Raw genomic sequence first — 13,789 nt, forward strand, 5'->3', positions numbered from 1 at the left:
GCTCAGCTAAGAGACTTGAGTTTGGAAAATGTATTTATCTGACAGCCTGGAGTTAATTCTAGATAAAGGAACTTGAAACCATTTCCTTTCTTGTCAGTGATGACAGTGAAACTGTAATTAAAGTGGAAAAGAATTCTGCACCAGGTCTGCAGGTCATGAGGATATACAGTGAAATACTTCCTGCCCACAGCAGATGAAAGCCTGGTGCTGCTCTGGGTATGGGTAATTTTGTATTCAGGAGCACAGGTGAATCTGAATAACTGTCAGTTCAATAATTTAACATTTAGATACCCATGATAAATCTGATGCAGCAAAATCATGGAAGTGTATACACTACAGTGTTTCCTGTAATTCAGGAATCAAAGCAGTGAAGTAGAACATGCAGGACATGCTTCAGGGCTCACTGATCCCTCCAGATTGACTTTTCTGCCTATAAACAAAGGAAACAGGAGAGGTCCTCATAAATCACTGCTAAATTGTTAGCTGGGAGATGATCAGTAAAAATCCTGGACCTGATGTTCAGGAAGGGACACTCACCTACTAATTAGACCTTTGAGACTTCGGGTGGTCCCTCTAAAATCATCAGGGACAGCAATCAGCACCACCAGAACAATGTGGATCAGGAAAAGCGCTGTTTATTTAAGTAGTTTTCAACAGCTGGGGACTTCGAGTGGCAAAAACTACCCCACCTATCAACTTGACTTGCCCTGCTTGGGGGTTTTAAAGGGGATTGGGTAACACTTTTTAAGCAGGAATGAATGCTTCCATATTGTCCCAGGCCTGGAACAGACAAACCCCTGTGCAAGCATCGGCACGAACCGGGCAGCCAAGGGCTGTCTCTGGCAGAGCAGCCTGGAGGGAGAGGAAGGTGATGGGAGATCATCGAGAAGCATTTTGGGGTGGGGATAGATTAAAAAAGAAAGTTTTTTTTTTGCCTGGCATCTGCTTTTCTTAAAAAGCTTTTCCTTGGCTGCTATTTGTCTTTAGTTTGGCACTTACTACCTCTTCAAATAGAGTATGCTGAAATTGATCCATAGCAGATAAAAGCTAATTGCTGCAAGAATGTTTGAGTTAATGGTCTCCTCAGAGGTTGTCTATTAAATTCAACTGTATAATTCATATGCCAATATTGGAGAAAAAATGGTAGAATAAAATATTCAAATTATTATTGATCTCACCATGAATCTGTTCAAATTCAAAATCTAGTTAAAAATTATAATATGTGTGTAGACCAATACAATATTGATACCTTTTCAAAAAGCTATGCCTGCTAACCTACATATAAGGTACAAATTTATCAATTAAGAGAGAGGAACATAAACAATTTAATCTGGTGTTTGTTAAACAGTCTGGTGCTCGGCCCTGGACCAATCTTAGTCTTTCCATCTTCAGGGGTGTAAGATATAAAATACATACATGCCTAAACTGTGGAAGTGCCCTCGGTAAAAAGAATAATTTCCCGGCCCAATCTTTCTTTCACTGCTCTGTGATATGAAATGTGTGCCTTTCTGAGGCTTTTTTTCTCCTTTCCCTAAGAGTGGCTATATTTCACTGCAGGAATAATGATGTCTAGCTTTACCTTTGATGGGAAGCTGTTGTGTAGAGGGGTTTGCTCATGTACCCTCAGCTATGGTTTTGCTTTCAATTGTAACTCGGTGGTGGGAACAGGGACACTCGAGGAACAATGTGATAAAAATGCTGTACCTCACTGTACGATTATCAGGGGGAGAAAAGTCTGATTTATGACTTTCTTTTTACCTCCTTACACAGGAAACTTGGTAGGCTACTATTTTTGTGGCATGTGAGGCGACTGCAGGTTCTGCGGCTGGAAACAGAGGCAAGTTCTAAATTCACTGCTGGGATTGCTGCAAATCCTGGGAAGAGTGACTTGACCTGCTGTACTCTGTGGCTCCTGCACTTTGCTGGGGCACACTGTGGGGGTTTTGGTGTGGTTTTGCTCTGGGTAATTCCCAGAATTTCAGCCATCATTCATATGGTGGTGTGTAACGTGCTCAGAAAACACAGCTTTTTTTTGACTTCCAAGATGGTTATTAGGAGTATTTGTATGTATTACTGTGATGCCTGGGGTGTAGCATTCACTGCTGAAAAAATAAGAGTTAGAAATCAAAATTTGTATTTGCAGAAACAGGAAAGAAATATGCTGGGAATTAAAAGAAGCTTACAAAAAGCTCATTATAGTCATTACTGCTGGAAAACATCTCAGAACAACAGGTGGGTCCCCCAGTCAGTCAGATAAATCAGATCATGATGTGAATGGAAATGCTGAAATTTCCCCAAGTTGCATAGATTCTTCTTCTTGCTATTCCTGTCTTTCCTTGTATGTGATGAAATTAGCTGTTTAGTAAAACCTGAAGCAATTCCAGGTAAAATCACCGAGATTTGAACCTTGTCTACATGCAGCTATTGCTTAAATAAGAAACTTCAAAAAAAAAAAAAAAAAATCCAAGCCTTCAAATATATAATGCATAGAAGTGTGTAGGAAATTGTCTTATGCATGTATTTCTTACCTGTTTTTTTTCACGAAACAATTCTACTACAGCTCACATCAGAATCTATTTAAATGAAAGAGAGCTGGCTAAAGAGAGAATATAGTAACTCCATTTCTGTTCTGATACTCAGAGAAGCAGGGGCAGACAGATGAAAAGCCTGGAATCCAAAGGGAACCCAGGGGGGGTTGATCCCTCTCAGGACAGACCTCGGGTGAGGGGATGCCCCCATGGAAGCAGCAGCAAAGCTCCAGCTGCTTCTCTGGATGCAAGCTTTGGTCTGTGCCACCCCTCAGAGCCTCAACAATGGCAACACTCAAAGCTCTGTTTTGAGTGAAAACTGCCTCAGTTTTCTCCGGCGGGCTCAGCGTTGTGTGTCTTTGCATACAACTGTTTTATTCCCCCCACAGACACACACAGGAGCTTTACAACACTGAGTAACAGCCCTGTGGTGGGCTAAGGAACTTTCACTGGCCTTAAAGATTTTGGTGAGGCCACAGGCTGGAGGAGGCCTGTCCAACTAGGCTGTCTTTCAAAAATGTTTGACACAGGACTGCTTTCCTGACTCCTCATGGAAAATGGTTCTGCAGCTCAGTGCCCCCCACTATTTTTATAAACTTTCTGCCTGTAGCTTCTCTTCAGGGCAAATTTGCACAAGGTTTGTGGTGCTGATGTTCTGTTATCCCATGCCTCCAGCAGGCATTTGTTTTGCAGCCCCTTGTGATGTCTAGCATCATTAATTTCTTTAAAGTACATTATTTTTAAAGAAGCTCCTGGTGGAACTGGTGGTACTGTGATGCAAACCAGAGCTAGAGTTCTTGAAGAGACTTTGTTCACTTCAGTTGTACATTATGCAGGGTGATTGCCAGCTGATTAGAAATACTTAGGAGTTTGCCTTCTCTTCCTTAGGGACCCAAAAATGTTGCAATTTCTATACTGAATAGCCCATGAGCATGCTAGTAAACCTTTACTAGTGCTTAAATTCTCATACAGCATTAACAGACTGTTGTTTCAAAACAGTCTTGAATTTCTGTTATGATTCTGTATCAGGGAAGTACAATTCAAAAAAAGTGTTTGGAAACATGTGCAACTCTGTGTGAGTGTGTGTGTGTATGTATATATATTTATATATATATATGACATTGTATGTTTAGAACTATAAATCACATTTAGGTAATTGCCTGACCAAATTTTTCTGGACTTACTGTTGTCAGATTGAATCTTGTTTCACACCATGCCTGTGCAAGAGCCAGTTATGTGTTCTGTATTACAAAGGTAATGCCAAGTCTTTAGGGTAATTGCCTGGCACCAAGTTCCTGGAAACTATTACCTGCCAACTGTGGTTTGACCAAAGTCAAGTGTTTGGAGGAAGGAAAACAGTAGGAGCTAGGATGTCAATAACTGGTTTGTGAAAAACATCCCCAAGGAAGTAATTTCAGAGAGAAACTGAAGTTCAAGCTTCCATGTTTTGACTCCTGTTGTTTATTCAGGCAGAACTGCATGCCATGGGCCAGGAGCTGGAACAGGACATGGCACTTCCATGGGAGGAAGGCTGGGAAGCCTCAGTGCACCCCTGGTACTGCCTGGGGTCTCTTTCCCTGTCTGGATCTGCCAGGATCCACCACCACAGGAAGGAGGTGTCAATGTTCAGAGCTCAGGGCAAGCAGAACAAAGGCATTACTGTAATTCTTGCAGGCTGAACATTTTGCAATCTCAAGGCTAGAGGATGCTAACAGGATTGATCTGGAGAACAATTAACTACAAAATCAGATTCTGTACCAAGAGGGATGTGTTAAAATAACTTGACAGCCACAACTGATCACATCCCTCTAACAAAGGATATAAATGATTACATTAAAGTAAGACTGAGGGTGTATTCTTTAAATCATTTTATGATGCTGTCAGTGCAAAGAAGGCTCACTAGTAAAGGAACAACTAAAATAATTCAAAACAAGTATATTTGAAATGCAAAATCCAATTCAGTCAAAAAATATACATTAACAGAAGTAAACAAAACTGAAAATTGTCAGGAATATAAAAAAAATCCTTTTTGCCCTCCCCCTTTAAATTAAATATGCTGAAAACAACTTATAGAAAAACATTTTCTGCTCAAGACCAGACAAGCACCTAAGTGAAGTTTCAGGTACTTCTCCTGTGAGTGATGCAGTTTTTGATAGTTCAGCTAGGATTTAGTGTCTGTCAGAGGCACATAGATGATGGCTGCACAGCATAAAGAATTTTAAGTTTTACAATAAAGCTTTAAGCTAAGGCAAGATAAACAATTATTTATTGAAAAATGTCACAAGTTAAGGAGGGGTTTCAGAAACCTAAAACTGCTATGTATACTTTATATATGGACAGTGGTCACTTCAGCACCACTAACAGGGCACGGTAAAGACATTGCATTCCAGTGCTGCTACTTTATTACTATGTAGCAGGAGTGAAGAGACTTAAATTATTCTGCACTTTATGCAACATGCAAATCTGGAATTGGAATATAGCACCTCTTCTTTCTGTTTTGCTGACTCTCTCTGCCAGCACTGCACACATGCAGCAGCACAGTGCTGCAAATCAGGATCAGAGCACACAAAGCCCGTTGTCTGGAAAATTAATGGGACATCCCTGAACATCTCTGCCCTGAAGCTTCAGCTTGCAGAGGAACAGTTAACTCAGCTTCTGTGATGTTCATCAGCACTTGCTGGATGCCTCCAGCTGCTTACAGAAGCAGCATCCTTTCACATGGCATTTACAGATCGTAACCTTTAGTATTTATACAGACTCCATAGGTTTCTGAATTTTGAGTAATCAGTATATTAGGAGAGCATTAGATATTTATTGGAACACCTTTTTCCTTTAGACTTCTCTCACTTGAAAGAAAAGCCTAAAGCCAACTAAGAGATTTAAACCAGTCTAACAGAAACTGGCTCATCGTAGTACCATAGCCTAGGATGCCTCTCAGTCTGCTGCACTGTGCAGTTACAAACTCTCCCTTTAAATGAACCTTTTTCACCCCATTACCTCACAGCAGTACTGACCTGCATTCCCCCAAGAGACACTGTGCTGCCATCAGAACATGAGAGCCACACAAGATGGGAAATTTGGTATTTGATCTTTTCATTCCAGTACAGTTTGCACTACTTGCAGCTATTTCAGAGTCTGCATAGGTGAATGAAAGCAACACAACAGCTCTAACAGAGCCTCATTGTGGTTTGTGTATCAGTGGCCTTTGTCCCACCTTAATAAGTTTTAACTCACAATGAGGTACTTCAGAAATTGGCAAATCCCACAGTGATACATACAGATTACAGCAGCAACTTGTGCAAGAACAGTAAACTCTATTTGACTGGTATGCTTCAACTAAGAAACCCAGCCATACATTGTAATTCGAAATTTGAATACAGAATGGGATAATTTAATGGCACATCGGGGATTAAGTCCCACAGTTTGTGGATCAGTGCGTTTACACGAGGATCTCCGCAGTCAGTCCCAGCTAGTGATTCTCTCCTGCTCGGGAATCAGGCTCCAGTTGGGCGAGGGCCTGTCAGTCGCCAGCCAGTCAAAGTCATCCACCAGGTTCCAGTTGTTACTGTTTCTGTCCAGCCCAGACGACTCGAAATCTCGCTCGATCCCGGGGTAGCTCCAGGAGTAGGGGGCGAAGGAGACCTCGGAGCAGGTCTCGATCACGGCGCGGCTGGTCACCTGCACGTAGACGCGGCAGTGGCGGGTGCGGTGGGTGCGGAGCTGCTGGCAGGCCAGCGCCAGCAGGCAGTCGCTGCAGCCGTCCACCAGCACGGAGGTGGACACGGGCCCGCAGAGCACGGTGCAGCCGCTGCAGTCGCGCACCCGCAGCGTGTTGGGGTTGCCGCGGAGCCGCACCCGGCAGCCGCGCAGCTCCGCCAGCAGCACGTCCCGCTGCAGCAGCTCCGCGGGGCCGAGCTCCAGCTCCGCGTCCTGGGCGCCGCTGAATCCGCACAGCGGCGGCCCGCCCGACTCGCCCTCGGCGATGCCGGGGCCGAGCTCGGGCGCGGCGGGGTCCGGCGGGGCGGGCTCGGCGGGGCGCGGGGCGCTGCCCGGGGCCGCTTCCTTCTTGAGGGCGCGGAAGGCGAATTTCTTCTTGGGCTGCAGCTGCTGCCGCCGCGCCGCCAAGTCCCCCTGCAGCCGCGCCACGGTCTCCTGCCCCTGCCGCACCTCGTAGGGCGCCAGGAACCGCACGCTGCCCGTCAGCAGCTTCTGCAGCGCCTGCAGGCGGGCGGCCGCCTCCTCCAGCGTCCCCGCCGCCAGCAGCGCCTCCACGGCCTCCCGCTCCCGGGCGAAGGCGGCCAGGAAGAACTCGCTCTGCTCCTCCTTCACTACCTGCGCCTCCTTCTTCTGCCGCTGCCGCTCCACGCCCTGCTGCCGCTCCGCTTCCCGCCGCTGCAGCCGCTCCGGCAGCACCACGGCGGAGGCGGCCGAGCCCGCGGCCACCTCGGGCTGCGAGGGAGCCGCCACGGCCGCTGCCTCTGCCGGCGCCGCCATCTTGCCGCTCGCCTCCCCTGCGGTCACCAAGCGGCGCGCGGATTGGCTGCCCGCAGCCCTGGCTGCGTCGCCGCCGCCGATTGGCGGCCCGGGAGGCGCGCGGCGGGGGAGGGCGGGAGGGCCGGAGGGAGGGGTCCCCCGCGGTCTTAAAGGGGCCGCCGCCTCTCCGCGGGATGGGGTGAGTGCTGGCGGCAGGTGCCGCGCGGGGCGGGTTATCCCGCTTCCCAAATTAGCTCCCGGGATATAAATGAGCCCCCGCCCCGCTGCCCCGCTGTGTCCGCGCGGAGCTGCCCGCTTCTCCCCGCTGCTGTGCTTACACCCACACCTCCCCTCCCCTCCCGGGCCGCGCCCGTCGCCGCCGGCCCTGGGCACGGGGGCTCCCGCGAGCGGCGGGGCCGGGCGGGCTCGGGAAGGGGCGGCTGGGCTCGGTGCGGGCTCGGGCGGGAGGCGGAGGGGCCGCAGCCCGGAGCTCCACCTGCCCTCCCGGGCGGGCTCGGGGCCGCCCCGAGGCGCCCCGCGCCGCCCCGTGCTCTCCGGAGGCGCCGGGCGGTCGCGGCCCCGTGCCCGGGTGGGGGCCCCCGGCTGCCTCACACGGCCGGCGCCTTCGGGAGGCTCCGTGCTCTAGTAAGCCTTCCCTGCTGCCTCCCTCTCCCCAGTGAAGTGGCCGAGGAAAAGGCTGCTGAGCCTTGCAGGTAACTGCAAAGGTGCTGCCAGGTGGATCGAGCTCTTCCTCGCTGCTAATTTGGTTTCTGGAGTGTTTTGCTCCAGAAGAGAGCTCGGTTCTTGAGGGAAAAGTGGGAGCAGTGCCAGTGGATTGCTGTGCCCCTGAGGGAGGGCTGTATGAGCAATCCACAGAGGCCTATATGGAAACATGGGAAGGAAGGCTTTTATAATTAGGAGATGTGTATTAAAGTAAATTTGCACCAGGAACCAGAAATTAAGTACACTGTCTGTAAAGTAAAAAAGTGACCATTGTTTTGCTGTATTCATTTGAGGTTTTTTCGATTATTTGGATTTTAATTTGTGCAAAGAAAGTTAACACTAAGCACTCTTTTAGTAATATGGAAAAAACTCTAACTCCTGTCTATTTCTACAAATACCATCTTCTTCCCCTTGTCATTCTGAAGTCACTTGTAACAAATTGACAGGACCTAAGACTGTCCATTGAAACAAAAAGGTGGGAAACCCAAAGTAGATAATCTGACTTTTCTGTCTTCTGTTTGGCAATAGCATGAGTTTTTTACCTTATGTTCCTGTTTGGAAGTATAGATTGTTATGTCCCTTAAGGTTAGCATTTAAAAGTACCTTTAGCTTCAAAGTAGTTGTTGTTTTCTGAGAATGTGGTTTAATTTCTGTGTTAGATATGATATAATGTTGTTAGAATGTATGGAGTACCTGAACCTTACATGCAATAACGTCAGTCCAGTTTGGATGACAGAGGAAAGGCATTGAAATGCCTTTAGTCCTTGCAAAAGACTCACACTAAAATAGAGAATATTCTTTCCCTAACAGCGTTAGCATATAAACTGAGGGGATTGTCCGGGATCCTTATGTAACAGTAGCACTTTGGAGCAGGCTGGATGGGCAGTGGGATAGGTGAAGTGTTGGATGCATTACAGCTCTTAATGCAGCATTACGTCTGTTGCACTACTGCAGTGTTCAGAATTTTAGTTTTGAAGAATTAGATTGAGTCTTAAAAAGTAAAACCTCTTATGCTGTAGAATAGCATTGTGCTCAGACATGAAAAAGGAAGGGTTTTGAAATATTCTCACTTGATATTTTTTCCTAGCAATGTGTTTAAATGATACATTTAGTAGTATCATTAGGTATTTTTTTTCTAATAAATAGTAAATCCACTCCTGTAGTTATTCCAGCAATGTTCCATTAGGCAGGAATATGCTGCAATTAATTTTCCACAAGAAAAAAAAAAATCCTTATTTCCATGTTGTTGAAAAATGTGAATGTTTCATTTTAGCTAGGAGGCTCTGTTTGCCTTATGCTCCCTTGAGTCTAGCTAATACAGGTGGTAACAGTGATGGAAGTGCTTATCCTGTACGTGAGGGTATTGACAGAAAAAGGTTTTTGCTGTTTTTCATATGCACAAATATTCGTTAATGCAGATGTGAGCCTGTGGATGAACCGCACTGGGTAAAAGAACTTCATGTTGGAATGATTGCAAGCAAACCTTAGCGTGCACAGCACAGAATAAATGTTAATTATTTTATGCTGTACTGTAATTACTCCTTATTGTATCTGGGCACTTAGGATGCTAGGTATTCTGAATTGTTTTTTCTATAGGTGATTGGAGGTTTAAATTAACGAGGACCAAATACCCTTGTGAATATGAGTGTCTGGGAGAGACTGGAAACTTTTCACCTTGCTAACGTGCACAATTGTTATTTTGGTCAAAAAGCAAAAGTATACCCAGAGACAAGAAGGTAAAATGTATGACCATAATGAAAAATTCTTCCAACTGTTTCATCCTGATGTTCCAAAATTACTTTCCACACTTACAATTTGAGGTTTTGTATAATTTATATTGGCATGTGCTTTTTTTTTTTTTTTTTTTTTTTTGTGGTCATACAAAGACTGACAATTTTCCTCCTGACTTTGCTGGCAGCAACTTCTATGTTTTGAGGCTGCTGTGTGTGCCAGACAGTAACCATCTGAATAAAATGTAAGCTTTCTAGCTCAGGCTTGGAGTCACTTGGGTAAGCTGTAACAAGTAGTTTGGCTGTTTGAGGATATGAGAAAAACTAAGGTACATAATTCTCTGTGTTATATTTTTTCCTATTTTTTCCCTCTTGCCTGTGCTTTTGTTCCTTTCTGGTTTGAAGGTAGATAGCAGTCATTTCAGTAAGGCCTTGTGCCATTGTTTGAACTCTACAGTTTCCATTATTTTATGTGGAGGTGCAGGTTGCACTTGTTTACTTTGATCTAGTGCTGTGAAAGTCTGGAAATACGAGCTCCGTGTGTGCTTCCAGGTTTAAATCTGTGTCCCATGGTTATCAGTCATGAATGCTATCTGCCTGAAATATTTCCTACTGATTTGTTATAGCTCAACAGCATTACCTCATAGCCTTTTAAGTGAGATGTATTGTGCAGTTCAGCTGAAGGTTCAAGATCCTGTCTCGTTCCATCATTATTTTAAGAAGAGTGGGGAATAAAGGGGAGATCCACAGAGGCAACTGTGTGCTCAGCCTCATAATAATGGATTCTTACACCTGAGGTTCCTGTGCTTGTAAAAGTCAGGGACCTCATAGATGTGGCGTGATCTCAAGGTGTAGATTTGCAGTCTCTCAAGCAGAGGAGGGAAGGAAGGAAGTAGAGTTATTCCTTCTCATCAGTATGTATTCCCAACACTGACAATTTTTATTCCAAAGGGTGTTATGCATGTGTGTTGCACCATCACACAAAAATGCTGTGCGTGTTTTCAAGAAAAGCAGCAGCCTCTGTGCCTTGCATGGAGCCCTTATCTGCTAGATGTGATCTGTGTCTGCTAGATTGAGTTTCTGCAGCAGAGATTAGCAGAGCAGCGTAATTACTTCTGGCTACAAAGTAGGTACTTCAGTGCCTTGTGCAACCAGCGTTTCCACTGATGGTTTTAGTAAGGGCTCTTTGAACTCCTCTGGCTCTGTGATCAGGCATTAAAGATGTAAGCCATATTATGATTCATTTAAGATACTGTAGGCTGCACATTTGTCACGGTGCAATGGGGCTTCATTAAAAGTGAATGTTGAGTTACTGTATCTCAGTTCATTTGGAAAAAAGAAATTCTTTGAACGTTACGTTTGGCATACTGATTGATTTTTTTTTTTTTTTAAGCTTTTGTTTGCACTAAAATGTTGTGCTTTATATATATCTGGCCATATGGAAAGCCAGGACAATGTAAAATACATGTGTTTTTAAATCACTTATTGAGTGTTAAAGCTAAAACTATGAGACTTACTTGGTGCAACTTAATTGCTGTGAGTAATGCCAAAGCTTTGAATGTAATCCTTGGGAATGCTTAAGATACTAATTATATTCCAACCAGTCAAGGTGCACTTGTTTTGAAAGTAGTCTGAGCTGGTCCCTTCTGAGAACATGGTGTTTCCAATGCCAAAGGTGGAGAAACAGATTTCAACAAAAATGAGTTATCCTTCAAAACCAGGGACAGGCTTCAAAGCATAGCACTTGATGACAAAAGGTACTTTCAGATTAACAAAGCAAGGCCCAAATATGCTAAACACAAGACCTCAAGAGCAGGAAGTGACTTAGGTTTGGTCCAGGTCTAGCTGCTGACTGCTATATAGAATCCTAGCTTGCTAATTGACTGTAGGTAAATTCTGGAGACTGGGTATGTAAGCTACAGTTACTGCTTTATGGACTCTCCCTCTGAGGCAATTATTCTATTAGTTATGGAGTTTCTGAGAGTTTTTTTCATTGCCTTGCTTTACATTTCAGATACTTTTACAGTTATTTTTTAAAATGGATTTCAGAAAACTGTGGTTATTGGACTAGCCAGTTCAATGGACCACCTAGGTTCAATAGCATATCAAAGTTTTCTATTTTAGAATTGTGAATCTTACTTGGAAACATATTCCATTTATCTTTGAGTGATTTAAATAGAATTAACTCCAAGTCATATCCAAGTTTTCCTATTAGCTCTCCTGCAGTATATTCCCTAGTGGATAAAACTATACTTGTATTCTTTTTGCCATTTATTCATCTTAGGAAAAAGTCTGTCAGCTATAATTTTGAATGAGGGCTTCCTCCTCCTATTATTAGCATTTGTTCTCCAGTCTAAATCTGAGAATAAATTCCATTCATACTGATACCCATTCTAGTCATAATATAAAGATTTCTTTTACAGCAATCTTCATTCATATCCAAATCTTACCCAGTTGATTTCATAGCAGGAACTCAAAAATGTCCAAGTAAAACTATTCTGTCTCAAAAGTTCTGACTTAGGTGGTGCTTTATTCATAATGTCCCTTCTGTTTGTCCATTTTGTCTTGTCCTTATACAAGTGTAGCTTAGCAGGTCTGTGTTTCTTTCAAGAACACAAACGGCTTTGGTATAATTTACTATTCCACTGTGTTTCTGTATCCCTATTTCATGTTTTAGGCCTCCTTTTTTTTGGTTAAATCCCTCCCATTTTTGTTTGGTTTTATTTTTTTTTTAACAACATCCACAATACCACAATTGTATTAGGAATGCTTCTCTTGTTAGTTTCATTGACAGGCTGCTGTTTTTAATTGGTACTATGTTTTAAAAAAAAACCAAACCAACACCCAAATCCTTGTGTCCAACTATTCATTAATATACTCATCTGTATTTCTTTATCCTTACTTCGCTGATTTTTTTCCATTAATTTGTGCTAGCCACATTAACTATGAATGTGATAGAAGGTTGTCCCAATTTCTGCTATCATTTTTAGTTTAAATTCTTCCATCAGTTTTGGCAGTGTTAGTTGGGCAAGATTACTTCTCCATTATTTCTGCAATAAAGCTCTGTCTCCAGAGGTGAGGGTATTTTTATTTTTTTCTGATACATTTCAGTGGCTGAATATCTTAAGATTATTCTAACTTGGAAGTGAGAGCTATTAATCTTTCGAACTTAATTCTCCATTTTAGGGTACTTTAGGCTGAAGAATATGAGACTATATTTAAATAACCTAGAGAATGATATAGTAATTCTTGATCTGTTCCAGTAATCATTTTGAATTGCAATTTGTTTAAATGGAACCTCCAGTCACCATGTTTTCTTTGGCTTTACTTAATTGTTGCTGTGTGTCAGATCCCCATCTCAGAGAAGCACAGTTCTCCAAAATCTGCTTTTTAGATTCATCATAGACCAGCCCTGTTGGCCTTCACACACTGTCCAGTCACAGAAACCTGTCTGTCTTCTGGTATTGGTGGAAATCTCTTGTTCTGAGGTTCACTCTTCATTACCCCCTCTCACTGCCTATGTCCTGACCAGTCACCCCTTAAGATACCTTTGGTTAAGCAGTCCTGCCTTTGGTGTGATGATTGATACTGGAGTCATGCAGCTTTACAAATTACATCATGCAGTTATGACCCAGGTTTTGTAAGTACTGTTTTGGATAAGGAAGGCATGGTATCAAGCTGAACATTGTAATGTTTAGGTAACTTTTATGGGTGAGTCATCAAAATAGTGGTGGTAATTGTTCAGAATTTGGTGGATATTGAACTGAATTTTTTGTGTGGTATGTTAGGTTTATGTTCCAAGTTAAAGTCCTTGTCTGTTTTCATGCCGCTGTATTTGGGTGCCCTACTTGTCAAGTGACCTCTACCTCTCTATTGCCTGTGCCCTTTAATGATGACCTATTTGTTTCTGTGCCTTCAAGCTTAGCTATTTTTTAAAATTTAAATAATTAATTAAGCCATGTGTAGATAAGTAAAAGGTGTGACTGGTGATGAGCTGACATAAGAAACACATTAATGAATGGAAAGAAAAAGCATGGGAGGAAGAAGTGTCATCAATAGAGCTGAAGGATTCAGGCTGAGGAAGCAAGGCTGCAGTGAAGCAAATGGCATTCTTTTCCTTGCAATATATCTCTGAAAGGATGCAGTGAGTTGAGGTTACAACCATCTATTAATGCAAAAACCTTGGAATGCCTGTGGAATTAATTCCTTTAATGCACTAGTTTAGTCCTTACATTCTTCATTATGAATCTATTGCTGCCTTACCTTCTTTTGGGGTACTAATTTATGATTGAAGAAGAATTGGAGTGCATGTGATGCAGACCTGAAAAAATGGTC

The 13,789-nt window shown here is 43.5% G+C and overlaps 2 protein-coding genes across 3 annotated transcripts in view; one reads left to right on the forward strand and one right to left on the reverse strand.

Moving 5' to 3' along the window:
* Positions 1 to 4,447: 4,447 nt before the first annotated feature.
* Positions 4,448 to 7,022, reverse strand: TBCC (tubulin folding cofactor C). Its single transcript, XM_058020613.1, has one exon. The coding sequence runs from the start codon at positions 7,020 to 7,022 to the stop codon at positions 5,988 to 5,990; it is 1,035 nt and encodes a 344-aa protein (XP_057876596.1). The 3' UTR covers positions 4,448 to 5,987.
* Positions 7,023 to 7,184: 162 nt separating this feature from the next.
* Positions 7,185 to 13,789, forward strand: part of BICRAL (BICRA like chromatin remodeling complex associated protein) — a 45,013-nt gene continuing 38,408 nt past the window's right edge. The window contains exon 1 of one of the 2 annotated variants that reach the window (XM_058020460.1): positions 7,185 to 7,200. The gene's annotated coding sequence lies outside the window, so the exon portion shown is untranslated. Of the gene's footprint in view, positions 7,201 to 7,694; positions 7,715 to 13,789 lie in introns of those variants that run through there. The other variant, XM_058020462.1, reaches the window with a different exon arrangement.

This window comes from Melospiza georgiana, chromosome 3 (assembly GCF_028018845.1).
Source record: "Melospiza georgiana isolate bMelGeo1 chromosome 3, bMelGeo1.pri, whole genome shotgun sequence".
Taxonomy (NCBI): Eukaryota; Metazoa; Chordata; class Aves; order Passeriformes; family Passerellidae; genus Melospiza; species Melospiza georgiana.